This window comes from Vipera berus (assembly GCF_964194415.1).
Source record: "Vipera berus genome assembly, chromosome: 7".
In the NCBI taxonomy this organism is placed as follows: domain Eukaryota; kingdom Metazoa; phylum Chordata; class Lepidosauria; order Squamata; family Viperidae; genus Vipera; species Vipera berus.
This window is the reverse complement of record NC_138209.1, coordinates 15,114,449-15,139,272: the sequence shown is the minus strand read 5'-3', so window position 1 is coordinate 15,139,272 and position 24,824 is coordinate 15,114,449. Positions and strand designations below refer to the sequence as shown.

Here is a 24,824-nt window from a genome sequence, read left to right as displayed (position 1 = left end):
TTTCAAGGCTCCAAGGAACAGGGTTCTCTATCGGTTTGGAAACATATTGTGGCTTTTATGAATATTAAGCCAAATGAGATCATCAGGCTATCTTGAGAAACCGTCATAGGCAGTTCTTGCCTATGAATCTTTTCACAAGTCTTGTATTTATAGAAGGGCTGTTTTTGATTGCGAATTATGTTAGAAAAAAAAAGAAAAAAGAGGAAAAGAGAAAGAATTCAAGCATGTTTTTCCTCCATATTGTTTAAAACTGTAAATCTTAAGTCAACGTACATCTGTAGAATTACAGGAGCCATTTTTCAAATGCCATGGTGTTGACTCCTGCTAATAGGAGCTATTTTGGAATGCTTAGTAAAAATTACCAGACAGAAAGCACAGCAGTGGCAATTGTGCTAATGCATGTGTTAATTAGAGCTCGACTGCAAAAAGACACTTTGACAATTTTAGAATTTCATTTATAGGTTTTAAAACTCAGATGTTCCCAATGTGTGCACATATGGATGCGGAAAGCACGGAACAGCTATCTTTTAATTGTCAGAGAATTTGGCCAAGACACAGAAGCAAACCAATATTCTTTGCTTGCTCTTATTTTTTCTATTAGATTTATTTGCATTTTTCCTTGAGGAGCTAGAAAGAATGTACACAGTTTTTTTTCTCCCATTTTCTCCCCCCTCCCAAAAAAACCCCCTAACTTGGAGGGTAGATTGGGCTGAAGCAATAGTGAGTAGCCCAAATTCACCCACCAAAAATACAAGCAACAGTTGTAAGCGGTTTTATCAGAAACTATTTACTACGATTTACTGATTTTGTCCCTCAACTCTTATGGTTCATAATGGACAAAGTCAAACTGAGTATGCATCTGAACTCATCTAAAAAAAATAATAATTCCTGCAACATATAACAATTGAGAGCAAATACTTGGCTGTTCTTCAACAGATAAGAGCAAAATACTCCATCATGTAGTGAAGTGTGAAATTCACAGCTGAAGAAGTTGGAAAACAAACGGATATGAAAAAAGCGTTACAGATTTCCCCCATCTGTTCCTCCATGAAAGCCTCAAAGTAAGATCTACTCTATGAGTTCATGCATTTTCATCATCCAATGCAGTGAAACTCAATCGTTTCCCTCTTCTCCATGTTTTAATAAATCAAGTGACTGAAAGAAATAAAACCTTGATCTCTCTATTGAAGCAATCTCCGGGGAAAAAAAGAGAGCAAGGACAAGAAAGTTAAACTAACACTTCTAATTGAAGAAACCAGCTTTGCTTTTCATGTTTACAAATAGCTACTGAATAAACTCAGAAATTTGCCTGATGATTAGATTTGTCTTTAAAGCATTTTCGCTGTGGTATTAAAACTTGGACAAACAATGAAGCTCTCTCTTCATCTGCACCCCATCATTTTTCTCTCAGAGTTAATTTGTTAAAATAGTTTCTTTATTTGAATAACTACCACTATTAGATCTTGCAGCCTAGGTTATTTGTTTATTTATTTTAGTCTGGAGTGCAAATTGGCATTGCTGGGAAATACTGAAATTACCAACATTTGCAGCCACTTGGGTAAAATAAAGAACTAATGATACAGATTTTAGGAAAATGATCAAACTTTTACCTACAATATTGTGCATTATAGTGAATATTTCAGTATGTCTTTCAGTCTTGGAACACAAATATAATTAAAAAGCCAACTTGTTTTTAAATTTTAAATGTACACATCTAGCTTATTTAGAGGTTTCCTTTCTCTGATTTCTAATGTACCCTTGACGCCATCTCTTTCTTGTAGGAGGTGAAATGGAATATAATCGTCGGGGGGGGGGAAGTGTGTTGATAAGAAATCAAAATGATGTCCGAGTACAGGGTGAACAAAAGCTCAGCAAAATCAATTTTGCGAATCCATTCTAGAAAGGAAGAATTTGTTCAAAGCTTTCTGAAAATAACAAAACTCTGCAACTTTTCATTTTAGTATATGAAGCTTTAAAGCACATGTCAGAGAACATTTCAGGACCCTATGATTTTAACCATCCATTGTTTTCAACTAGACAATAAAACTCTGTGGACCAACATATCCTATATAAGCTGCTTAACAGGTAACCTTTTCCAAATGAATCAAAACTAGTTCTCAGCCACAACATCTCTTAAAGTACCTGTGGTAGCCTTTAAAAAAAAAGAAATTGTACCAATTTTGAATAACAGAAATGCATAGTAATAATAATAACCATTTGGGCATTTGAAACTTCTGTATCAATTCAGTTAATCAGACAACTTAACATACAGCTGAAAAATCCCTACAAAGCTGGATATTTTATTTAAATTAATGAATGATTTAGGAAAACATGAGGAAAGCAACACGCTGAATCCACAGAATATGTAAAATGGATAATAAATGCAAAATAGTTATGTTAAACTGATGGGGAAAAATCAACTACTTTCTCAGTGATGGTGTCTCCTATAAGTTTCCATTCCAGTGAGACATTCTTTCTGAAGTAATCTTATTTTGCTTCTGATTTATTCATTTATTTCAGCTGGACTACTATTTGATGTATTATTATTGTTACTTGTTTACTGTAAAATTGATGGTGCTCTTGGCTGTCATAATTAATTGCCTTTTTTGATTTGTGACTATTCTGTTTTTAGTGTTTGTTATTTTTATAGAACTTTCATACAGATACAATGTAGAGATATAATGTATGTATAATAGGTATATACATATTATTTTCTACATATTATAAACAAATTATACATATTTTTAATAGAATTTATCATCAGGGGCTACTGATAGGTAGAAAAATAAGTCAGGAATGGAGCAATCAAATCCACAATGCAGCACCACAAATGAATGCAGAGGTCAAAATTGGTGTATGCAGTAGTTCAGGTGCTACATTTTCCCATGTGACTACATCAGTGTTAATTGTGGACAGTGCTAAGACAGAATCTCCTCCAATTCCCTTGTGTCTTAATGAAAAGGCGATCCTTTACATTTAATAAACATTATACACAAAAAATCCCCACAAAAAACAAACAACAAACAAAAATTCGCACCAATCCACACATAGCTATTCCATGCACTCCACTCCAAACGTGAAAAAGAGAAAATTCCTTACAAGGAAACAGAAGAGAGCAATCCACATCAAAGGATAGCGCTAGCATCAAAGGTCAGACATTTACTTTAGACTGAGGATACCAAAAAGCAAAAGATAACAACAGGATTCTCTTTGAGTAAATAATAACAACTCTGTTTTAGATTTTCTCTCAAAACCTTGATTATCCATATTCTTTGAAGGCAGATTGTAAAGGAAAAGCAAGGAGAAACCAATACTCTTTAACTGTTCCATCAATATGAGCATTTTCTTAATAGTCGCAGTTCATGCTATCACCAGGGAAAAACAACTAATTTTAGTTAAATTACCAACAGTATTCCCAGCTGAGACCCAGTGATTAAAATATGAATCTAAAATTCTTGACAAACTTCTGGAGGCTTTCTTTTATGAAACAAGATTGAGAAAAGAAAATGATTTGAGCTTTTGATGATTACAAGCATAATAAGTTCATCTGGTTATTGACAAGCAAGCAAATGCACATGTATATAGAAAGATTTCAAATTTTCTCATATTCATCTCAGAGCAAATTTAGAGAATGGAAGAAAAAGGTTGCTAAAACATGTAGTTACTGAAGCATACTATGCCAGCAGACAGATTTTTTTTCCAGTTGCAAAAGTTATTTAAGAATCATTTAAGAACAAAAGATGAACGAAGTGGCCCACTTTTACAATAATGCACAAGCACAGAAGTGGCAAGAAAAAAGAGGCTGGTAGAGATTTAAATATTAATTCAAGAGATAAACGACAAAATTCCCTATAAAGTACAGTTACTTACATCATGGCCTACAACTTCAGTCTGTGTGGATTTATCTACTTGGGAGACAAGCACACTTTGTAAATGCCGAGCATTTTCCTGTGGAGAGAAATAAAATATATTCCTGGTCAGTCATGCTGAATTGATTTTCTTAACATTTTCAAAGTAACTTAACCCCTTCCTCTATCCCAAGGGGAAAATATCCCACTGCAATGAGAAGTGAGTATTTTCAAGAGAGAACGTACTCTCCTGATATTATTTTGCTAATGCAAAATAATTCTAGGTAGATGCTAAGGTCATAAATCATAAATTGTCAATATTAAGAGAAAGTCACCATGGAGTGTCACAAAGGACCATTTTCTAACAAAATAATGTAAGAGTTAAAAATACTTTGTAAACATGATATTCTTTGCAGATGCTAATAGAGTTTTACACGCACCATACTATGTATGGACCCTTTGTTCCATTTGTTTACCCAAGGGAAAAAAGAAAACAAAACTGAACTAAAATTATGAAAGACAATTGATTATGAAATAAAAATCAGGAGAAAAAAATAAAGAACTCTAACCCTAATTAAAAAAAACCATACATACCATAACTTACAATGCATACTTTCCTCTATTTCCGCTTTAAATGTTCTTAAACTTAATTATAAAATTCATTAAACACCTAAGTTTTACTGACACGTTACTGAGAAATGTGTGAATTATTTTGTTTTTAGTTATTTGCATAGGCCCATTTATAAATCTCTTGCATTCTGTCTCTATGTTAATTTACTAATTTATGACTTACTCCATAAAATTTGCATTCTACTACAGATTTAATTATACATTTGAATGATCATCACAATAACATTTCTAAACAGACTTCTTGGAAAGAAACGGCTGAGAGGATAGCTAACAAATGAAGAGCAGAATGAAGAGCTAGTGCTTAGAGTGGCTCTTCCTATCCCTCTCTAGACATGGAGAGGATTTGAGATTACCCAGTGGCGTAGCGTGGGTTGTCAGCACCCGGGGCAATTTGCGCCCCCTAACCCGGTGACGTCATGGCACCGCCGAAAAGACGCGCCCCGCAGCGGCGTAGACTTTCCAAGAAGAGTCGCGCGCATGCGGGATGCTTCCGGGTCCCTCTCGAGGGCGGCTGGGCGGGGCTCTGACCTGCAAGAGCCGCTGCATTCAAGCTCGCACGTGAGCCCCGCTAAATAAAGCCACGCATGCGCACGAAGCTAGGCCAGCCGGCCGGCGGGTCCGTCTTCGCTCGGCCAAGCCTGCCGGGGCGCCTGCGGGGCGCTTGCGGTTGGCCTGAGCCTGGGCGGAGAGTTGGGCGCTTCTATTTATTTTATTCAGTTTATGTGGCCGCCCATCTCACCTGCCAGACTCATTTCACTTTGCAAGAAAGAGCAGCTCGAGAGCGGAGCCAAGCCGACTCTGTGCAGCCCTTGGGGCTCCCTGAGCAGCTCAGTGCGAGCGCGCCCCCCCAGATGTTGCGCCCAGTGCAGCCGGCCCCCCCTGCACCCCCCACGCTACGCCACTGAGATTACCCACAAGTGCTCCTTGTGAGGAGACTGCAAGACAATGGTCTCTGGGAGAAGAGGGAATAGCTATCTTGATAAAACTACATGTTTATGAACAATGGACTTGCAATGGACTTCCTTTTCTAATCACTGTCAAAAATTGTTTGTTAGCTGCTTTCCGGTTATTAGGAATCTTTGGATTAAGAGGTTATATAAGACTGGGTAATTTTCTTCCATCCTTAGCAAAAGAGGTTTTAAATACAAGTTGACTGCTGTTTGTTTTTTTTAATATAACCAACAAAAGTGATTAGAATATTAATTTTGAACAGTTACAAATGGACAAAAGGTCCAGGTGGATTTGAAATAAGATTTTGAAACTAATAATAAGAATCTTTTCAATGGGAAAATGTTGCTTTGAATAGTTTTTTTTTAAAAAATGATAGGATGGGAGCCTGAAGTTTGGACACTAGAGGGAACCAGAAGGAACTAAAGATTAGAATGAAAGGAGAAGAATACTTACATTTGATTTATTAATAAAGAATGGAGCAAAGTAGTTTAGTATTGTATGTAATTAATATTTGTCAGCAACGGATCCAGGAATTAATTTTAACAATGTCTGCCAATATAGATAGAATATGTTTAAAAGATGTGATGAAACAGGAAGGCATTTTGCTAGACATCTGAGATGGATCTGAAAATGGGTTTAAAAATGACAAGACTACAAGAATTATATGGGGGAAAAAATGCTACATTGAGTATATAAACAAAAGTAACTGATGTCTTAATAATTAAAAGGGGTACACAATATCAAACCAAGAGAGTAATCCTGGATAATTTTCCTGTAGTGGATTTACCAAAGAGTCTTGTTAAAATTTTGAAAGATTTTGTGAGAAAAGACAAAGAAAAAAATGAAAGGGGATAAAGTTCTAAGATTTTTTTTTGAAGGGATTAAAGATCAAGATTATTAAAAATAAATTCAACATAAAGAAGCTTTATTTGATCAATGTTAAAATAGATATTATCTCTGTTAAAGAACTTTTGTTGACTAAACAATGAGGCTTTATTTGTTTATAAATAAGAGATCATTCACAACAATTTAGATTAGGTAAAGGTAAAGGTTCCCCCGCACATGCATGCTAGTCGTTTCCAACTCTAGGGGCCGGTGCTCATCTCCGTTTCAAAGCCAAAGAGCCAGCGCTTGTCCGAGGACGTCTCCGTGGTCATGTGGCCGGCATGACTAGACACCAAAGGCGCACAGAACACTGTTACCTTCCTACCGTAGTGCTCCCTATTTTTCTACTTGCATTTTTACATGCTTTCGAACTGCTAGGTTGGCAGAAGCTGGGACAAGTAACAGGCGCTCACTCTGTTACGTTGCACTCGGGATTCGACCCGCCAAACTGCCGACCTTCTGATCGACAAGCTCAGCGTCCTAACCCACTGAGCCACCACGTCCCTACACAATTTAGATTAGTGGTATTCATTTTGGCTTCCCTATTCACCTATATTATCAACCATGCTAAGGTCCCTGATGATTGAACAAGTTGTGTAAAAATTGCTAGATGAAGGCAGCAAGAAAATTCCTGTCAACAGGGAGTGAGACAAATGTATCTTCTAGCAATTGTAATCTACAGTATAAAAACTCCTTTATAGATAAATTCAATAGTACATCTTTTCATCCATGAAAATTGGAAAATAGACAATGTTCTGTTCTTTTGTATGCTGTGCTGTTTTCTCACACACACATTGGCCTGAAACTCGTGTTCCATATACTTGCTGAGCAGTGTCAAGAAGAACAATTAGAAATTAATGACTATAAAATCGAGGTTGTGGGTTTTGCTAGGTACCTAAGGCACACATCTGGTGGCTAAATAATCATTCAATAAAGCAAGTCAAGACCTTTAAATATATCTGGGAATTGCTTTCCATACTATGGACAACCATAAATTCCGTGCTGATTATGTTGAATGCACAAAAATACAACTTTGGCTTTACAATGTTTCTACTTCTCCAAAGAAGCCCGACATCAGCTGAAATCTAAGGTTAGCTCCTTTGTGGAGTTCAGTTGGGTTCCTGTAGGTTACCCTTCTTTTTGAAGTGCAATCCAAGTTTTCTTTCGATCAATTTACCAAGTACTTTTCTGCATTCTGAATCTGGTGCTTTTCCATGAAGTTGGCCTATTTAAAGTAGAAACTTCTGCCTGGAATTTCATTTTCTCAAATTGGCTTAAGCTCTCTTTTTTTTTCCAGCTGGCTTGGTCCACTTAATTATGACCAATAGTCTTCAGACTTCCTGGTGCCAGGCAACATATGCCAACCTGCTCCTTATGGCTTTTCATGAGCATTTCACCCTGATGGGCTATGAACGCATATTAGCTGATCTCAAGCAGTGACTCATTGATTTAGAGTTGCAAATAGATTTATCAGTTCTACCTAGAAACATCTTTCTGAACCACTCTGCACACTGTCTTCAACCAGCCAATACCTCAGTTACATAAGAATTCCAAAATTTGAAAGGGTTGGCCAGATTCAATGGCCTCTCACCAGCCATTACTTTAGGGATTCACTCTGATCTGTTTAATCTGAAGTTGTTATCAGATCAATCTGACTTTACTTCTTTGACTACTCTTAAGTACTATCCTATAGTTGATACAGTATGCCATTATTTCTTTTCTAATTCTTAGGTATTTTAGAAGCTTTTTTTTCTTTTTACCCTGATTAATGGTGATTTTCTTGGTGTTTTTTTTTGCTGGTCTGTGATGAAATAAAATTTGATTGATTGATAAAATATGAGATTTGGAAAGAGATCTTTTGTTGTATTTTAAGAGAAATTAACTAAAGTTGTTCATACCCTTTTTTTTCTTTTTGTTTACTATATTGCTTCTTTCTTTTCTATTTTTTCTTTGTCATTTTAGGCATTTTCTATTTTTATTCATTTTGTTTCTATTTTTGGTTTGTATAGTTTGTATGAATGTATACACACACACACACACACACATTTCAAAGCACAGATATAAATCTTTTTTATTCCTAACCAAAAAAATATATTAATATTTTGAATATGAAAAACTGGCTAATTACTGATCCATGTATCCTTGCTAAGACTGAATCCCTCAAGCATCCTTAATATTATATGATCTTTTGGAACTACTTATAGGAAATGTAGTTTGACCAACATTATTCATCCCTGGTTAATTATTTGGCATTAATTTGCAATTACCACAGAGTTCCATTAAACATACACACGGCATAGATCCAGCAGCTGTATTCACACATGCTTGAGAAGAGGTATTTATTCTTTTGGGTTAAGTCTCACTAAGATAGATTTATCCGCTAAGATGAATCATGAGACAATAACCCACATGCCAGGAGAGCAACAGAACACATACATGTGACCATTTCTAATGAATTTTGTTTATCACAGTGAAAGCAGATGTTTGCAATTCTAAAAGCTGCAGTTGCATAATGAGCTCTATTTTTGCTCCATCTTGTTTTCAACCCTTGTGAGATAGCACAAATCCTTCCTCTTTTCTTTTTCTTTCTTGAACTACTGCCCCTCTTCCTGCCTATTGCATGCAGACTGCCAATTCCTTCCTCTTTACAATGCACTTTGTGAATACTGTGGCCCTGTATGGCTTAAGAGCTGCCACACTAGTAAGTTAGGAGTCAGACTCAATGACACAGTAAGGATTATAAGCGGATATATTAAAACCAATACGACTTGCTGGCTTCCTGTTCTGGGCCATAGAGCACCACCTGATTTACATAGGCAAAATGCACTAGTGGGAGAATAGAGAAAAATTATGAGCAACTCACTCCTACTGGTGCATGCCAATCTTTCTCATTTATCAGCTGGAAGACTAAATCCATGAAGCCCCCACTGGCACTTGCACAACATCTGCCAAACAACTTTAATATCAATTCCCAATGGAAAGCAAATGAGTAACTGAACACCAAGACATAGGAAAACATAAACATGACCCCACAAAAAAGGTATCAGGCTTTGAACTACCACATCAGCAATGGGCAACAGGACAACAGACACGGTGTCTGCTGGGACTCTTTGTATAAAAGGGTCTGATCTTGCCATGGCCTGTGTGTATGTGTATGCATGCGTGTGTGTATTTTTAAAACAAACACAAAAATTGAGAATTTTAATGAACTACATGCACAAGCAAAACACTATAGTATGCCACGTTTCTACACTGTGGACACTCTTTTCTTTCACCTTGAGTTTTTGACATCTTTGTAAAGGAAGGTCAAAATGACATTGTTTCTTTAAAAATTGGGAGGATCTCCTGGAGTCTCTTTACCAAGCCATGCATTATTTTACACTAAATGCTTTTTGGTACTTAGTGATCACCCTAAATAAACTGTCAGGTACAAAAGATCAGGACCACACATGAAGGACTAATTAAACAGGTGCTTAGAGTCACCTTGTAGGGGAGATGCATGACACAAAAATTAATTAATTAATTAATTATAAAATAAACTGATTTATTGCTACTCATGCCTATGCAGAGGAATCTTCTCAACTAACAGTTAGCACCTGCCAGGAGTTAGATAAAGGTCAACAGAATTCAAGAGGTTGGACTTAGTTAAGAGCCATGGTGGCACAGTGGTTAGAATGCAGTATTGCAGACTATACCTCTGCCCACAGCCAGGAGTTCAATTCTGACCGACTCAAGGTTGACTCAGCCTTCCATCCTTCCTAGGTCAGAAAAATAAGGATCCACATTGTTGGGGACAATATGCTGACACAACAAACCACTCAGAGCATGCTATAAAGCATTATGGAGCAGTATATAAGTCTATGTGCTATTGCTAGTTCACTTGTGGCTATGTAGAGATTCTAGGCTGATCCTTTCTTTTAACTCTGACTCCAGGTTCTGTCGCTCTTTCCCTTACATAATGACAGGGGATGTAGCAAATGACATTAAGTTAAACCTGGCCAGAACCTCCCTTAAGTGAAGATTGATATACCACCAAGGGTAAATCCCAATTTTGCCAAGAACTTTCACATGTCCTAACAAAGTTATTACCATTAACCATCAAATTTTCCATCTTTGGTGCACTCATTAATAGGGACATGAAAGGAGTCTCCAACTGGTGTCCCCTGGATAATGGTGATGACAACAGTTGTTTCTTTAACCCTAGAATCGTATGTGATGTATATACAGTATGTGCTTGTGTGTATGCCTACACACCTTCACAGCCCTATTGGTTCAGCCCTGCACAACACTCTCTGTTTCTTATGTGGGAAAATTAATTGCCCATTCATGCTTTGGAGGGGTATTAGTATTGTTGTTATTATATGGAAAGTACAATTTATTTATTTATTTATTTATAAATATTTATTATATTCACTGAAAGAAGCTGATCAGACAAAATGCTGTTAAAACTGATAAATCACTACCTGTAATATAAATTTTCTTAAATTTTGGTTCCTCTTTATTTGCATTAGATTACAGAATGTAATTATACAACCACTTAATGTCTGCCTGATCTAAATGCAGTTAATGTATTACATTATTATACTTGAAGCTTTTGCAGTTGCTAATGATAGAGGTTACAAATGTTGTTAGAACCACATGATACACAGTGAAATAAATATATATCATAGCTATGGAGCTGACACATTCATTCCCAAAAGAACATAGAAAAAAAGAAGTATGCCATTATTTTGAAACCATTTTAATTGAAACCAACAGCACTAATTAGGAATTAAGTAGAATTATAGATCACAGATTATACAATTCAGCCATTAGTTGCAGAGACATGTCCAAGTAACTTAGTGTGAGGCATATTTGATTAGCACAATCAGTTTAGCAGCAAGTGTCATGCCTAAGACTGCCCAGCAGCATATTATTAACAATGGCTTCATGTAAAACTAAAAGTGATGGCAGATCTTTTAATAAAGGACTTCTATAAAGACCATAGATATAAATGAATACTTAAAAATTATAAGGGTGGAAGACACATGAATGAAAATTAGAGATGCATCCAAGAAACATAAATCTTGATGAGTTTATCCTTGCACTTACCTCTTGAATCTTAGACATTTTATAAAGATACAGTCAATAATTGATATAGTTAAGTACTGTATTTATTTAATTTATATTTTTGTGGCTTTCTTATATATTAATATTCCTGGAAATAAATGTGGCAATTCTAGTATTCCCTATCATCTTTTCAAAGATATAATGCATGCTTTGTATTGGCTTGAATTGGGGATGAATATGCTCTTATTGACCAAGTGTGTATCTATTGATCAAACGAATTTATATTAATTTGGAAATAAAATGGACTGTTAATTTCAATTAGTACAGTCTCAGATAATCTCACATTTTCTTTGACACGTGTGATGTAATGTTCAGCAACATGCCTCAAATAATCTAGACAGAAGAACCATCTTTTTTTTCTTTTTAAAGAAAACAAGGGGGAAAGGAAAACAGTACAACAGTACATAAAATAAAAGAGTGCAACATTTGGTGACCTATTAAAAAGATACAGCAACACAGAGAATTTTGGGACAGTCAGAGGGGCGAAAAAGGAATCTCTTATTTTAGCAATCACATAGTAAAGTAAAGGTAAAGGTTCCCCCGCACATGTGTGCTAGTCGTTTCCGACTCTAGGGGCCGATGCTCATCTCTGTTTCAAAGCCGAAGAGCCAGCGCTTGTCCGAGGACGTCTCCGTGGTCATGTGGCCGGCATGACTAGATGCCAAAGGTGCATGGAACGCTGTTACCTTCCCACCGTAGTGGTCCCTATTTTTCTACTTGCATTTTTACGTGCTTTCGAACTGCTAGGTTGGCAGAAGCTGGGACGAGTAACAGGCGCTCACTCTGTTACGCGGCACTTGGGATTCGACCCGCCAAACTGCCGACCTTCTGATCGACAAGCTCAGCGTCCTAACCCACTGAGCCACCGCGTCCCTTACAATCACATAGTGAAGAAGACCAACTTATTACTTTTTGGCTTACAAAGTTAATTAAAAGGAAAATGCATATTGAAAAAGGATAGATTTAACTAGTAATACCTGGCTTCTACTTTTAGAGAACAAGGAAAAAATTGAATAGATTTTGTGAAATTTTACCTATTACTGGGAGTTTTCTTCAAATCACAGGTGGCTGTGAGGTGAGAGAAACTGTATGTACACTCCAAAAATCATGTTTGTTTTCAGGAAAAAAATATTTAGCTTGATTCTTGTTTATATTAGCATTTTTACTCTCTGTAGGAAAACTTTAAAAGTAAAGAAAGACCTTTCCCTATCAGTTTAGGAACATCTATATCAAAGAACTGTGGTACCACAATGGTTAGAATGCATTACTGCAATGCAGTATTGCAGGCTTACTCTGCCCACAGCTTATGAGTTCGATCCAGACAGGTCTCAAGGTTGATTCAGACTTCCATCCTTCCAAAATTGGTAAAATAAGAACTGAGATTTTTGGGGGCAATATGCTGACTCTTTCTGGAATAATAGATGAAAATATGTTTTGGAGTTTAGGGCACCACAATGCAAAAAAGATATAGAGACCGAAGCCATGCCCACCCAATGGGCCACACCCACCCAATGGGCCACACCCACCCAATGGGCCATCCCCACCCGGCACCTGACAATACATAATTGGGTTTTGGGTTGCAGTTTGGGCACTCGGTCTCTAAAAGGTTCGCCATCACGGGTATAGGGTTTCCTGCCTGAGCAGGGGGTTGGACTAGATGACCTCCAAGGTCCAACTATTATTGTTGTTGTTGTTGTTGTTGTTTAAACACTTTTGTTGCCTGAGCTTTGACTACTTTGTATTTGTCTGAAATAGTATAGGGTTTCCTGCCTGAGCAGGGGGTTGGAGTAGATGGCCTCCAAGATCCCTTCCAACTTTATTATTATTGTTGTTATTTATTTATTTATTTATTTATTTATTTATTCATTTATTCATTTATTAAATTTATATGCCGCCCTTCTCCCTAAGGACTCAGGGCGGTGCACAACAATAAAAATTAAAAACATAAAATAGAAAATTTTAAAAAAGAATTAAACAATAAATACAATAATTATATGACAATTTAAAAACCAGTAAAAAGCTAATTAAAAGCGTAGTCAGTCCAGGCCCGATTGTTGGAACAACCACGTCTTCAGGTCACGGCGGAAGGACCAAAGATCAGGGGTCGTCCGCAGCTCCGGGGGGAATTCATTCCAGAGGGTCGGCGTGCCCACAGAGAAGGCTCTCCCCCTGGGGGTCGCCGGCCGGCATTTCCTGGCCAATGGCACCCTGAGGAGGCCGACTCTGTGGGAGCGAACCGGGCGATGGGAGGTTGACAATGGCAGCAAGTGTTATTATTATTAAATAAATTGACCGTTTCAGAACTGGACTGCAAATTATTTTTCTAGAACTGCAGGCAGGATTATTTTTTGTCCTTTGATACTCTTATGGACACGGTGACAATACTGTAAATGAAACATGAACACTTCCTTACGATACATTATTCCCTCTTTGATCCACTGTGTCCACTATTGTGAAACATGATTTTAAGGGAAGTGACAAGAAGAGTACAATAATATTCCTAAGGACAAGAGATAAGTGTCATCTTTAAATGAACAGTAAATTATAATGACTATATTTTCCTACTGCCCTGAACGTCCTAGAAAAAATGAAGGACTTGGAATTAATGAACAATCCAAGTGTAACAAGCAATATAAACCCATAGTTCATTTAACATTAGAAAAGGCAGCACAAACTTGGTGAAATTAATCACTTGAAGTGAAAAGTCAGGTCACCTGGAAGAAAATAGCAGGACTGAGAGAAACACAGGATTCAAGATGCTGAACCTTCAGAAGAGTAAATCACAACAATTTCAAACTACAGGAGTTTAGCCAATTAGTGTGAGAAGAGACATTAGATGACATCTCATCTTTAGACTCGATTTCAATATGTCAGAGGACGAAGCAATCAGAAATGGAAATTGAGAGACAGTATCACCCTTTAACATGCCGGCCAAAAGGAGTATTGAAGCAGATTTAGCAAGAAACTCTCCTGATCTTTTGTGCAAGTTTCAAGGAGGCAAATGAGTATTCAAGGAGGCAAATTAATTCCAGTAATGGCTCCCATTAACTTTGAATGACTTCCATTTGCAAGAACCATATGCTTGCAATGCTTTGGGGATCTGTACATTTGACGAAGGAGCTTTGGATTTGTCTAGCTAGGGAAAAGGCAAAAACTTCTGAGTATTGTACAACAGAGTAGACTACATCATGAGGATAGTTGGACTATCAACAGCAGCTTGAACAAGTCAATCTGTGGGGCTCTTAGCAACTGGAAAAATGTTTGAATTTCATGCGAAATATGATAACGCACCATTTGTTCAATACCATGCAAGAAATATATGAGCTTCAACAGCACCTGAATATGATCCATAAAATTTAAAAGATGTATGGTGAGCTGCTGAAGGACTGAGGCATTACCAGCAAACTAAAAACATGAAAATATGAGTTTCAAGTATAACATATTTGAAACAGGTTCTGTGGGATCAAAATAGATTTTGTGGGATGGAGCGAAAGTTATGACTGTTTACCCATTTGTCTGTGTATTTTTAAAGCAATGATAACAGAGGAGGAACTGGTACCACACTTTCTGCTTAGAAAGAGGCATCCTTCAATGATAGCCCTCTTTTTCTAAAGGCTGACCTTAAAGATAGATAGAAAAGATGGCTCGCAACATCCAATATTTCCTTAACAGTCTTTTAGATTTTCTCCCTAATGTTCTTTCACAAGTCTAGAAATTCAGTGTTGAAGAAAGATTGAAATATTATTGTATAAAACCTTCAGGGATTAATAAAACAAGAAACTAATAGATTTTACCAGATAAAGTGAAGTAAGAAGTACTATCTACTGTACAAGGAGAACCCACAAAGAGCATCTTAAATACTATTCCCTTATACTTCAGAAAAAGTCATCTATGAGCGGTAATCTTATTTAATTTTTAAGAACTTAAATATTCCCTCATGAATCTATTAATATATTGTTCCTTCTCTACTGATTTTCATTCTTTTTAAAGTGACAGGTCTCTTAAATTAATAGCTAAAGAGTTCTGCAAAAAATTTCCCCTCAGTTTAAACATATTGGTTAAAAATACTGGAAAAACCCATGGATATTTCAAGTTCTAAAGATTTCCTGGAGAAATAGCCTTTAAAGTTTTTTTTTACCCCTTTATTATATATTCAATAGTAGATGAAGAAATGCACAGTTTTCTTCTCTTGGGCTTAACTATCACAAACCTTAGAAATGTGAAGCTCATGGGGCCTATACCCGACAAACAATCTACATCTTTAACAACTGTGAAGATTTTAATACAATTCTATTACAGTACAGTTCCAGAAGCAATTATTCTTATAACTCCTATTTCTCAAACATTTAAACTATTTGTCATACTCTTGACGCAGGGGCATTTTTTCACATAAATTATACCCTCCCACGGTCAGCAGAAATAATGGACTCATGAATTTCATTGGGCCAATTCTAAATTTAGCTGAAATATCTGTGAAAGGTAGAAAGAAAGAATAATGTCACTCCTTTTTATGACTTCTGTTTTCTTTCAGTTGAAAATAAATTACATTGTAACTTTTCCCTGGCCAACCCAAGAATTCCATCCTGTGACTATATTCAAGTCTTCTTGTTTTATAAAATAAGTTAAGGTATAATTCTAAGAAATGACCCTCTATCGATGGATCATTTAGAAGTTAGGATAATAGACTGTGATGTACTGCAGTGATAGTTGGCATTAAAAAAATAAAGTTACACATTCTGACCATTACTCTAACTTTACAATTACATTTAAAATTAATGTAAGGGTAGCAAAATGCTTCTGCAAAAGGACTACTTTAAGACCATCCTAAAAGTAATTTCAATCAGTTTTTTTCAGAAACAATGGTGCTAGAAATATATTGCACTTCTTTTCAATTCAGATCCAAAACTCCATAAGAGTTTGTTCTGCTTTGATATACACATAGGCCTGTGTACAGTATAAATATCAGGGGCAAATGTGCTAAAATTCAACCATGGGGAAGATGGCTAAAACAAATGGCTGACTTTGTAATAATGCCGCTGGGGTGTGTGTGAAAGCCCTAATAAGCAGGCATATACATAGAATGAAGGCTACTGCTAAGCTTGTAAGCCGTCCTGAGTCTTCGGAGAAGGGCGGGATATAAATGGAATTTAAAAAAAAAAATGGGAGCATAAAATTGGGCAACCTGGAAAGATACCTCTGGGTCCTGGTCAGATAGAAGTGACAGACAGACATTGTGTTTTCTACCAGTTCTTTTAAATGAAATAAATACATACCTTTGTTGATTCCTTAGAGAAAGAGCAACAAAGGAGCATATCACTTAGGAATTTCACAAGTAAGTTCTATTAAGTGTGTTGAAATGTGTCTTCACTATTGGCTTTCAAACTTGCTGGATTTTCATACTATGAATACAGGGAAGGAAGGAAGGGAGGGAGGGAGGGAGGAAGGAAGGAAGGAAGGAAGGAAGGAAGGAAGGAAGGAAGGAAGGAAGGAAGGAAGGAAGGAGCACTAGTTGGCTCATACCTTTTGTGGCATTAATACTTTAGACAGTTTAAAAAATGTTTATTTTTTAAGATAAAAACATCAGTATACAAACAAGTGACTGCAAGCCCACATTGCTTATTACTATTAGGGGACTGGAGGCTAAAACATATAGGGAACGGTTGCTGGAATTGAGTATGTCTAGTTTAATGAAGAGAAGGGTGAGGGGTGACATGATAGCAGTGTTCCAATATCTCAGGGGCTGCCACAAAGAAGAGAGGATCAACCTATTCTCCAAAGCACCTGAAGGCAGGACAAGAAGCAATGGATGGAAACTAGTCAAGGAGAGAAGCAACCTAGAACTAAGGAGAAACTTCCTGACAGTGAGAACAATTGACCAGTGGAACAACCTGCCTCCAGAAGTGGTGAATGCTCCAACACTGGAAGTTTTTAAGAGGAGACTGGATAGCCATTTGTCTGAAATGGTATAGGGTCTCCTGCCTCAGCAGGGGGTTGGACTAGATGACCTCCAAGGTCCCTTCCAACTTTATTATTATTATAGATTTACTATCAGTAACAGAAATGAAGCATACAAAATAACAATAAAAATTCTTACTGCTACATTTTTGTCATTAACATTTAAGCCAATTCTTTTATTGAGGGACTGGTAAAGTCAAAGAAAAAAGTAACAAAAATTACAGCAGAAATCTCATTTACTATATATATGAGATTGAGGTCACTTGAATCATATGATTCTATTGACCAATAAATCAAACTTTGTGAAATGTACCAATGTAATAAACAAATAAACAATGCCCAAGATCAGAAGACATTAAAGCTAACCTAAGTTCTTCCTTTTGTTCAATGTGTCTGTTCTAGTTCCTATCATTCAAACTGTTGGAACATTTATACCATAAAAAATCACATTAAAGCAACCAGCTGTGATGATTAATTTAAACTAAATATTTATGATCTATAGCAACATAATATACCGGTATTTGAGAATTACTGATAGTATATGTTAGAGTAGTACTGAAATTTGAAAAGTGCTTAGAAAACATCAACGTTGCTATCTGAATGACCTTATGTGATTGGTAGTTATTATACATACCAAAATAGTTTTATAAAGAAGGCCATTTTAATTCTACTCCAATATACTCCCGAGTATAAATCACTGGGACCCAACAGATTACATCCAAGAGTTCTGAAGGAGCTGGTAGATGTTATCTCAGAACCATTACATCACATCTTTAATAAATCCCGGAGCAATTGGGAAGTACCACAGGATTGGAAAAGGGCTGATGTGGTTCCCATCTTCAATAAAGGGGGAAAAACAGATCCAGGAAAATACAGACCAATCAGTTTAACAAAAATACCTGGGAAGATCCTAGAAAAGATAATCAAAAACAGATCTGCGAACAACTAGAAGCAAACAAAGTTATAACTAGCAGCCAGCACGGGTTTGTTAAAAACAGATCATGCCAAACCAATCTTTTTCATTCTTCAATAAAGTGACTAAACTACTAGACCAGCAAAATGCTGTGGATGTAGTATACTTAGACTTCAGTGAGGCATTTGATAAAGTAGACCATAACCTACTCCTTGGTAAACTAGAAAAAGGTGGAGTAGACAACATCACTACTAGATGGATCTGTAGCTGGCTGGCAAACTGTACTCAATGAGTAGTCCTCAAAGGCACCACATCCACATGGAGAGAAGTAAGCAGTGGGGTACCACAAGGTTCCATCTTAGGCCCAGTACTCTTCAATATCTTCATAAATGATTTAGATGAGGGAATTGAAGGAGAACTCATCAGATTTGCAGATGACACCAAACTGACAGAAGTAGCTAACACCCAAGAAGACAAACTCAGGATCTAAAAAAGATCTTGACAAACTTGAACAATGGGCCCTATCCAACAAAATGAGTTTCAATGTGGAGAAAAGCAAAGTTTTATATTTAGGCAGGAAAAATCAAAGGTACAAGTACAAATTGGGCGAGACTTGGCTTAAAAACAGTAACTGTGAGAGGGACCTTGGAGTCCTAGCGGACAATCACTTGACTATGAGCCAGCAATATGCAGCAGCAACCAAAAAAGCTAATACAATCCTGGGTTGTATAAATAGAGACATAGAATCAAGACCATGTGAAATATTAGTACTGCTTTATAAAAACCTACTAAGACCACACCTGGAATACTGCAGCCAATTTTGGTCACCATATCACAAAAAGGATGTTGAGAGTTTGGAAAAAAATTCAGAGAAGAGCAACTAAGATGATCAAAGGCCTGGAGACAAAAAAATATGAAGAATGGCTGCAGGACTTGGTTTTGGCTAGTCTAAAGAAAAGAAGAAATAGGGGAGACATGATAGCAATATTCCAGTATTTGAGGGGCTGCCACAAAGAAGAGGAGGTCACGTTATTCACCAAAGCACCAGAGGGGAAGGATGAGAAACAATGGTTGGAAACTGATCAAAGAGAGAAGCAACCTGGAATTAAGGAGAAACTTCTTGACAGTGAGGACAATTAACTAGTGGAACAGCTTGCCTCCAGAAATTGTGGGTGCTCCATCACTGAAGATTTTTAAGAAGAGACTAGACAGTCACTTGTCTGAGATGGTATAAGTTCTCCTGCTTGAGTAGGAGGCTGAACTAGAAGACCTCCAACGTCCCTTCCAACTCCTATTCTATTCTATTCTATTCTATTCTATTCTATTCTATTCTATTCTATTCTATTCTATTCTATTCTATTCTATTCTATTCTATTCTATTCTATTCTATTCTATTCTATTCTATTCCATTCCATTCCATTCCATTCCATTCCATTCCATTCCATTCCATTCCATTCATCTTCTACTCTATAAGTTATTTTTCTTTCTTTCTCTGAAACATCCTTTGCATTTGATTTCATTATTAGACCTTGTGTCTGAATTTAAATTCATAATCTGTATAAAACTTAACACCGTTTCACTCTCTTATAAGATGTTGTCTTTGAATACAATGTACTTGATGAAACAGCAACCTACTACTTTAAGAATTATGTGAAATTGTAGTCCCATGTTAAATCAATACAATGAAAGATGAAAAAAATATAATTGAGAGAAAATGTATGAATTTCTTATTTCTTCCCTTTGTATTATCACCATTTCTGAAACCCAAGAATACATAATACATAATTATGCAACAATACATTAACTCATGGAATGTTCCTTGGGAAATGAGAATACAAAAACATTTCATTGTCTTCATGTGAAACGTATACATAGGCAGGAAGACACAATCTGGATGGAACAAGATGAAATAGATTGGTGCCAGGTTTGAAAATTAATGAGACAAGACTGTAATGTTCTATTCTTATTTACTCAACACACATACATTTGGGGTGAGGTGGGGAGGGGGAAGCTGATTTGGAAAAAAAGATAATAGTTTATAGTTGAAAAATGACCTGTTTGGTAACCTGATCTATGGTAATAACATTACTCTGATGACTGAAAACGCAAATGTTCTGAAAGGTTTATTAATGAAAATCAAAGAACAAGTACACTGAAAAATTGGGACTAAAATATAGAAAAGATACAAAGAATGGGATTAAGATGAAACAAATGACAACAGGTATAACAACCAGCCTTAGAATCCGCAATGCAAGTACTGAAGTGAGGGATAGTTTCTACTTTTTAAGATTCACTGTCAATAGTAAAAGAACCTCCAGTCAAGGAATTTACTATAGACTAACACTTGTAATGAAGGCTTCGCAAAAGTTATTCATATGCTGTGAAGAAGTACTTACTGTATAGTGAAATACAAAGATGAAAATCATGCAGATAATGATTTTATTCCTGTAGCATTTTATGAACACTCTTGGACTTTGAAGAAGCAACACAGAAACAGTATTAACACTTTTGAATTTTGGTATTGGAAAAGATTCCTGATAATACAACAACTAAAAAACCATATTGATCACAGAAGCAAATCAAGTGTTATTGCTTTAGGCATGAATACCCTTGATCAAATTAGTATGTTTTGGACAAATTATGCAAAGACCTGGTCCTCTGCATAAGTCTGTGATAATGAGAAATGTAGAAGGAAAGAAAGAGAGAGGATGTGTCCATTACAGAAGCAATAGGTACACCATTAGACGATCTGAAGGACCAAGTTGAGGACATTACATGCTGGGGAATACACACAAACATATTATTCTCCAAAGCACCTGAAGCCAGGACAAGAAGCAACAGATGGAAACTAACCAAAGAGAGAAGCAAACTAGAACTAAGGAGAAATTTCCTGACAGAACAATTAACCAGTGGAACACATGTATACATACATACACAAACACACATATATATACATACATACACACAGATATATACACATACATACACACACACATTTATATATATATACTGCTCAAAAAAATAAAGGGAACACTTAAACAACACAATGTACTGTATTTAATAGTAGGATGTCTTATTTTCTGTTCCCTTTATTTTTTTGAGCAAATATGTGTGTGTGTGTGTGTGTGTGTGTGTGTGTATGTGTGTGTGTAGTTAAGTATGTACATATGTATTTGTATACTAGCAATCAACACTGACTTGCTAGAACAAAATCTATAAATTAACAACATGTACCTTAATAAGTTAAAGTATGTAAATAGAAAATAAATATATACAATGTAAGCAATTTGGGGTAATTACAGATATCTATTACATGCTCTACATGGGGAAAAATAATTCAAGAGCAATAACAGACTTCAGCTTGATTCCACCAACTAGATGTTAAGTTTACTTTTGGGTACTGAGCATGTTCCTATGGAGCCATAAGCAGATTAAATTAACTAGCTAGCAACTTCAAATTTTCTGTTTGTTCTGGACTTCTCATTTTACTAATCACTAGTTATGTTTGACAGTATCTCAACATCACTTCCAGAGCCTACAGAAATATATCGGCATAAGTATTTGCACATACTTGGGTTCTACTGGCCCAAAGTATATTTTCTGGAGATAAATGTTTTTTAATCTCAGTACAATGGAGACGAAAGAGTATCATTGTTTATATTGATTGTTCCCTCGAGACATAAACCAGCAGACTTCTCCTTTTCAGTGTCTCCACCATTTCAGCAGATTGGAATTGGTACAAACAATGCACCTGGCATCAATGGTAAAATGAAAACTTCTGCACTCCTTTTCACGTACAGAGCTTTTTGTTTGCTATTTCAAATTAAGAGCTCCTCTTACTAAATCAGAAAAGATGAGTATGAATGAAAAGCAAGTGATACATGAAGGACTGCATAAATTTAACATCTTTCTGGAGATTTATATGGCCTATCTGAAAAGGTCTGATTGTAACTGCCTAACGTAACAGTTGATGGAAAACTTACACTTTTGAAAGATACCCTCTATCGACACATAATGTTTGTACATCAATAAAATTCAGGAAAAAAAGTTATAGTGGAAAGTAGTATAATCTCAGAAACTAAATGAAGATTTGAACCTGAGGTGGAATTGAAATAAAACAAAAAACAATTGTATACTGAGTTTTATATACTAAGTTCATTTAGCAATTCCTGGGAACCAATCACTTTCTACCTGGTTAATGATCTGTTAACTTCAGAGACTGTAGCCTCAAGCTAGGTGAGAATCTCAAGTTCAAAATAAGTTCTCTGATAGTTGGCAATAATCATAAAAATTCTCACACTGTGATGCTAGCCAAAGAACCACTGCTATTAGTCTATATACTGTATAAGAAATGATTTTAAGTCCCAGTGATGCTGAAAATCCTTCTATCAATTCTCCCAGGACTCATAGAATTGTTCTTTGGATAAATCGTTTAGCTCTTTCCTTCTTTATGTATCAGTGGAGACAGATTACCGGTATTTTTAAATGCTTAAATTCCATAAGTTAAATTTAAATTTGTGTAGATGGAGCTAATGCATAAGGGTGAATTTCTACAAATATTACTTGTTCAATTTTTTATGTTTTTACAAAATAATCATGCAGATCTGAGTGATTGTTTTCCTGTGAAATGAAATTCAAAGAAAAGTAACTAAATTATCTCGCATTTCATGTTTAATCAATGCAATTGTCTTTCTGAATGGTAATTGCACACAGTACATCCTATAAGTTAGGTATAGATCTAGACTGCATTACTTATCTAAAATTGCAATTATATTTATACCCTAATCATGTATGATTGTTTCCAGGTGTGTTGCAAGATTGTTTTCACCACCTATTAAGTTTCACTCTTGAATAATTTCCCTCTGAAGCCATTTCTTAGCAAAACTTGGGTAAAATTTGCCTTTCAAAGAAAAGTGCTGCAGTTCAAGAAAAGAAACAAAATAGCAACATAATAGAAAGATAGGATAAACAAACAGGCCACATTCTCAAATTCTAGTGTATATATATATTTATTAAAAAAAAACAGTCAAGTCAACCTAATAAAACCTGACATAAAGGGGCCAAATCGAAAGATACATGAAATTAGCCACTAGTTTAGAATTATTTTGAAAACACAAACTATATTTGCTTTTTTATGAAGGAATGCTATGCAGGGGAAAAAAATTATTACGCTCATTAGGGTGCTTATTCTTGCCTGTTCTGTTTGTCTGTCTGTTTGTTTGTTTGTTCTGGGAGCAAAAGACATAGCTCTTGATAACTAAAGATAAGTTTAATTAGAAAGATACAGAACTTTCTGATGTGAACATTCCAAATAAAATTTATAAATAATTTGAGGATGTATAAATATATCAAACTTTTGTCATAGTTTAGAATGTTAAAAATAAATAATACTCTATCAAGATAACTCCCGACATTTATTAAACTCTCTTGATTTAAGATAACAAATATTTTTTTTTTAAAAAAAATATATTTTGTTGCTTCACCTCCATGATGTTGCTGATGGAGGTGGCTGATGGGGTAGAGAGTACTCCACCTCCTACCTGTGTGCACTGCTGCCTCCTTCTCCATCCTTTTTAGCTTTATTTTAATTGATTTTTAAAATTTAAGATCTTTATTGTTTTAATTGCTTTATATGGCATTTTAGTCAATGCCTGTAAGCTACCTAGAGTCATCTTTGGCAAGCCGGTGGCATACACATGCAATGAATGAATGAATGAATGAATGAATGAATGAATGAATGAATGAAGAAGCAAGCAAGCAAGCAAGCAAACAAATGCAGACAGCTATATAATTGCCAGATAGTCTTCTGCCACAGTTAGCTGCAAATCAGGACCATACTTAAGTTGCACTTCAAAGAACCCATTGCTCAAGCCTACACACAAGAATCTAGTCAACTGAAGTTCAATACTAAATTTGTATCACATAAAGGTCAACAAAATTCAAGAATTGTACTGGACTTGGACCATTTGTTGCAACGTGACAACTCTAAGCCGATGACACACTTATCTTTGCCTGCTCTTCTCCTACAATTACCTCCTTGAAGTCTTAGCAGGTAAGAGTCCATCCAATAACAAGACCATAAGAATTATATTAAATAGTATTTAAATAGTGGTGGCTGGATGGAGTCACTGGAGCAGTAGGAATGACCTTAAATAGACTCCATAAGATGACAGAGGACAAGAAGGCCTGGAGGAACATTGTCCATGGGGTCACGATGGGTCAGATATGACTTTGCAACTAACAACAACAATTTAAATAGTATTTTAATAGCTCTTCCAAGGATTCCAATCTCTTCCAATCTTTCTAAGGATTTCATTGCTACTTCATGACGAGCTAGTTGATGGGTGTGCTTCTCAATCCTAGTTCATTTACTGCTGATAGTCAATCCTAGAAACAGAGCTATCTGTCACTTCAGAGTGTTCATTGTCAGTTCTAAAATTGGTTGCTAATCTGTTCCCATAAGTTAGGTCTTCTTTACATTTAATCTTTTCCCATTTTTCATTGTAATATCAGAGGGCCATGAGCAGCTAATG

At 36.0% G+C, this 24,824-nt stretch overlaps 1 protein-coding gene across 2 annotated transcripts in view; it reads right to left on the bottom strand.

Annotated features, from left to right (window-relative positions):
• CCSER1 (coiled-coil serine rich protein 1) overlaps positions 1–24,824 on the bottom strand; it is a 768,384-nt gene that overhangs the window by 311,293 nt on the left and 432,267 nt on the right. For both annotated transcript variants that reach the window (XM_081332934.1, XM_081332935.1), the window contains exon 9: positions 3,871–3,948. In XM_081332934.1, the coding sequence (XP_081189060.1) occupies positions 3,871–3,948 (78 nt within the window). The remainder of the gene's footprint in view (positions 1–3,870; positions 3,949–24,824) is intronic.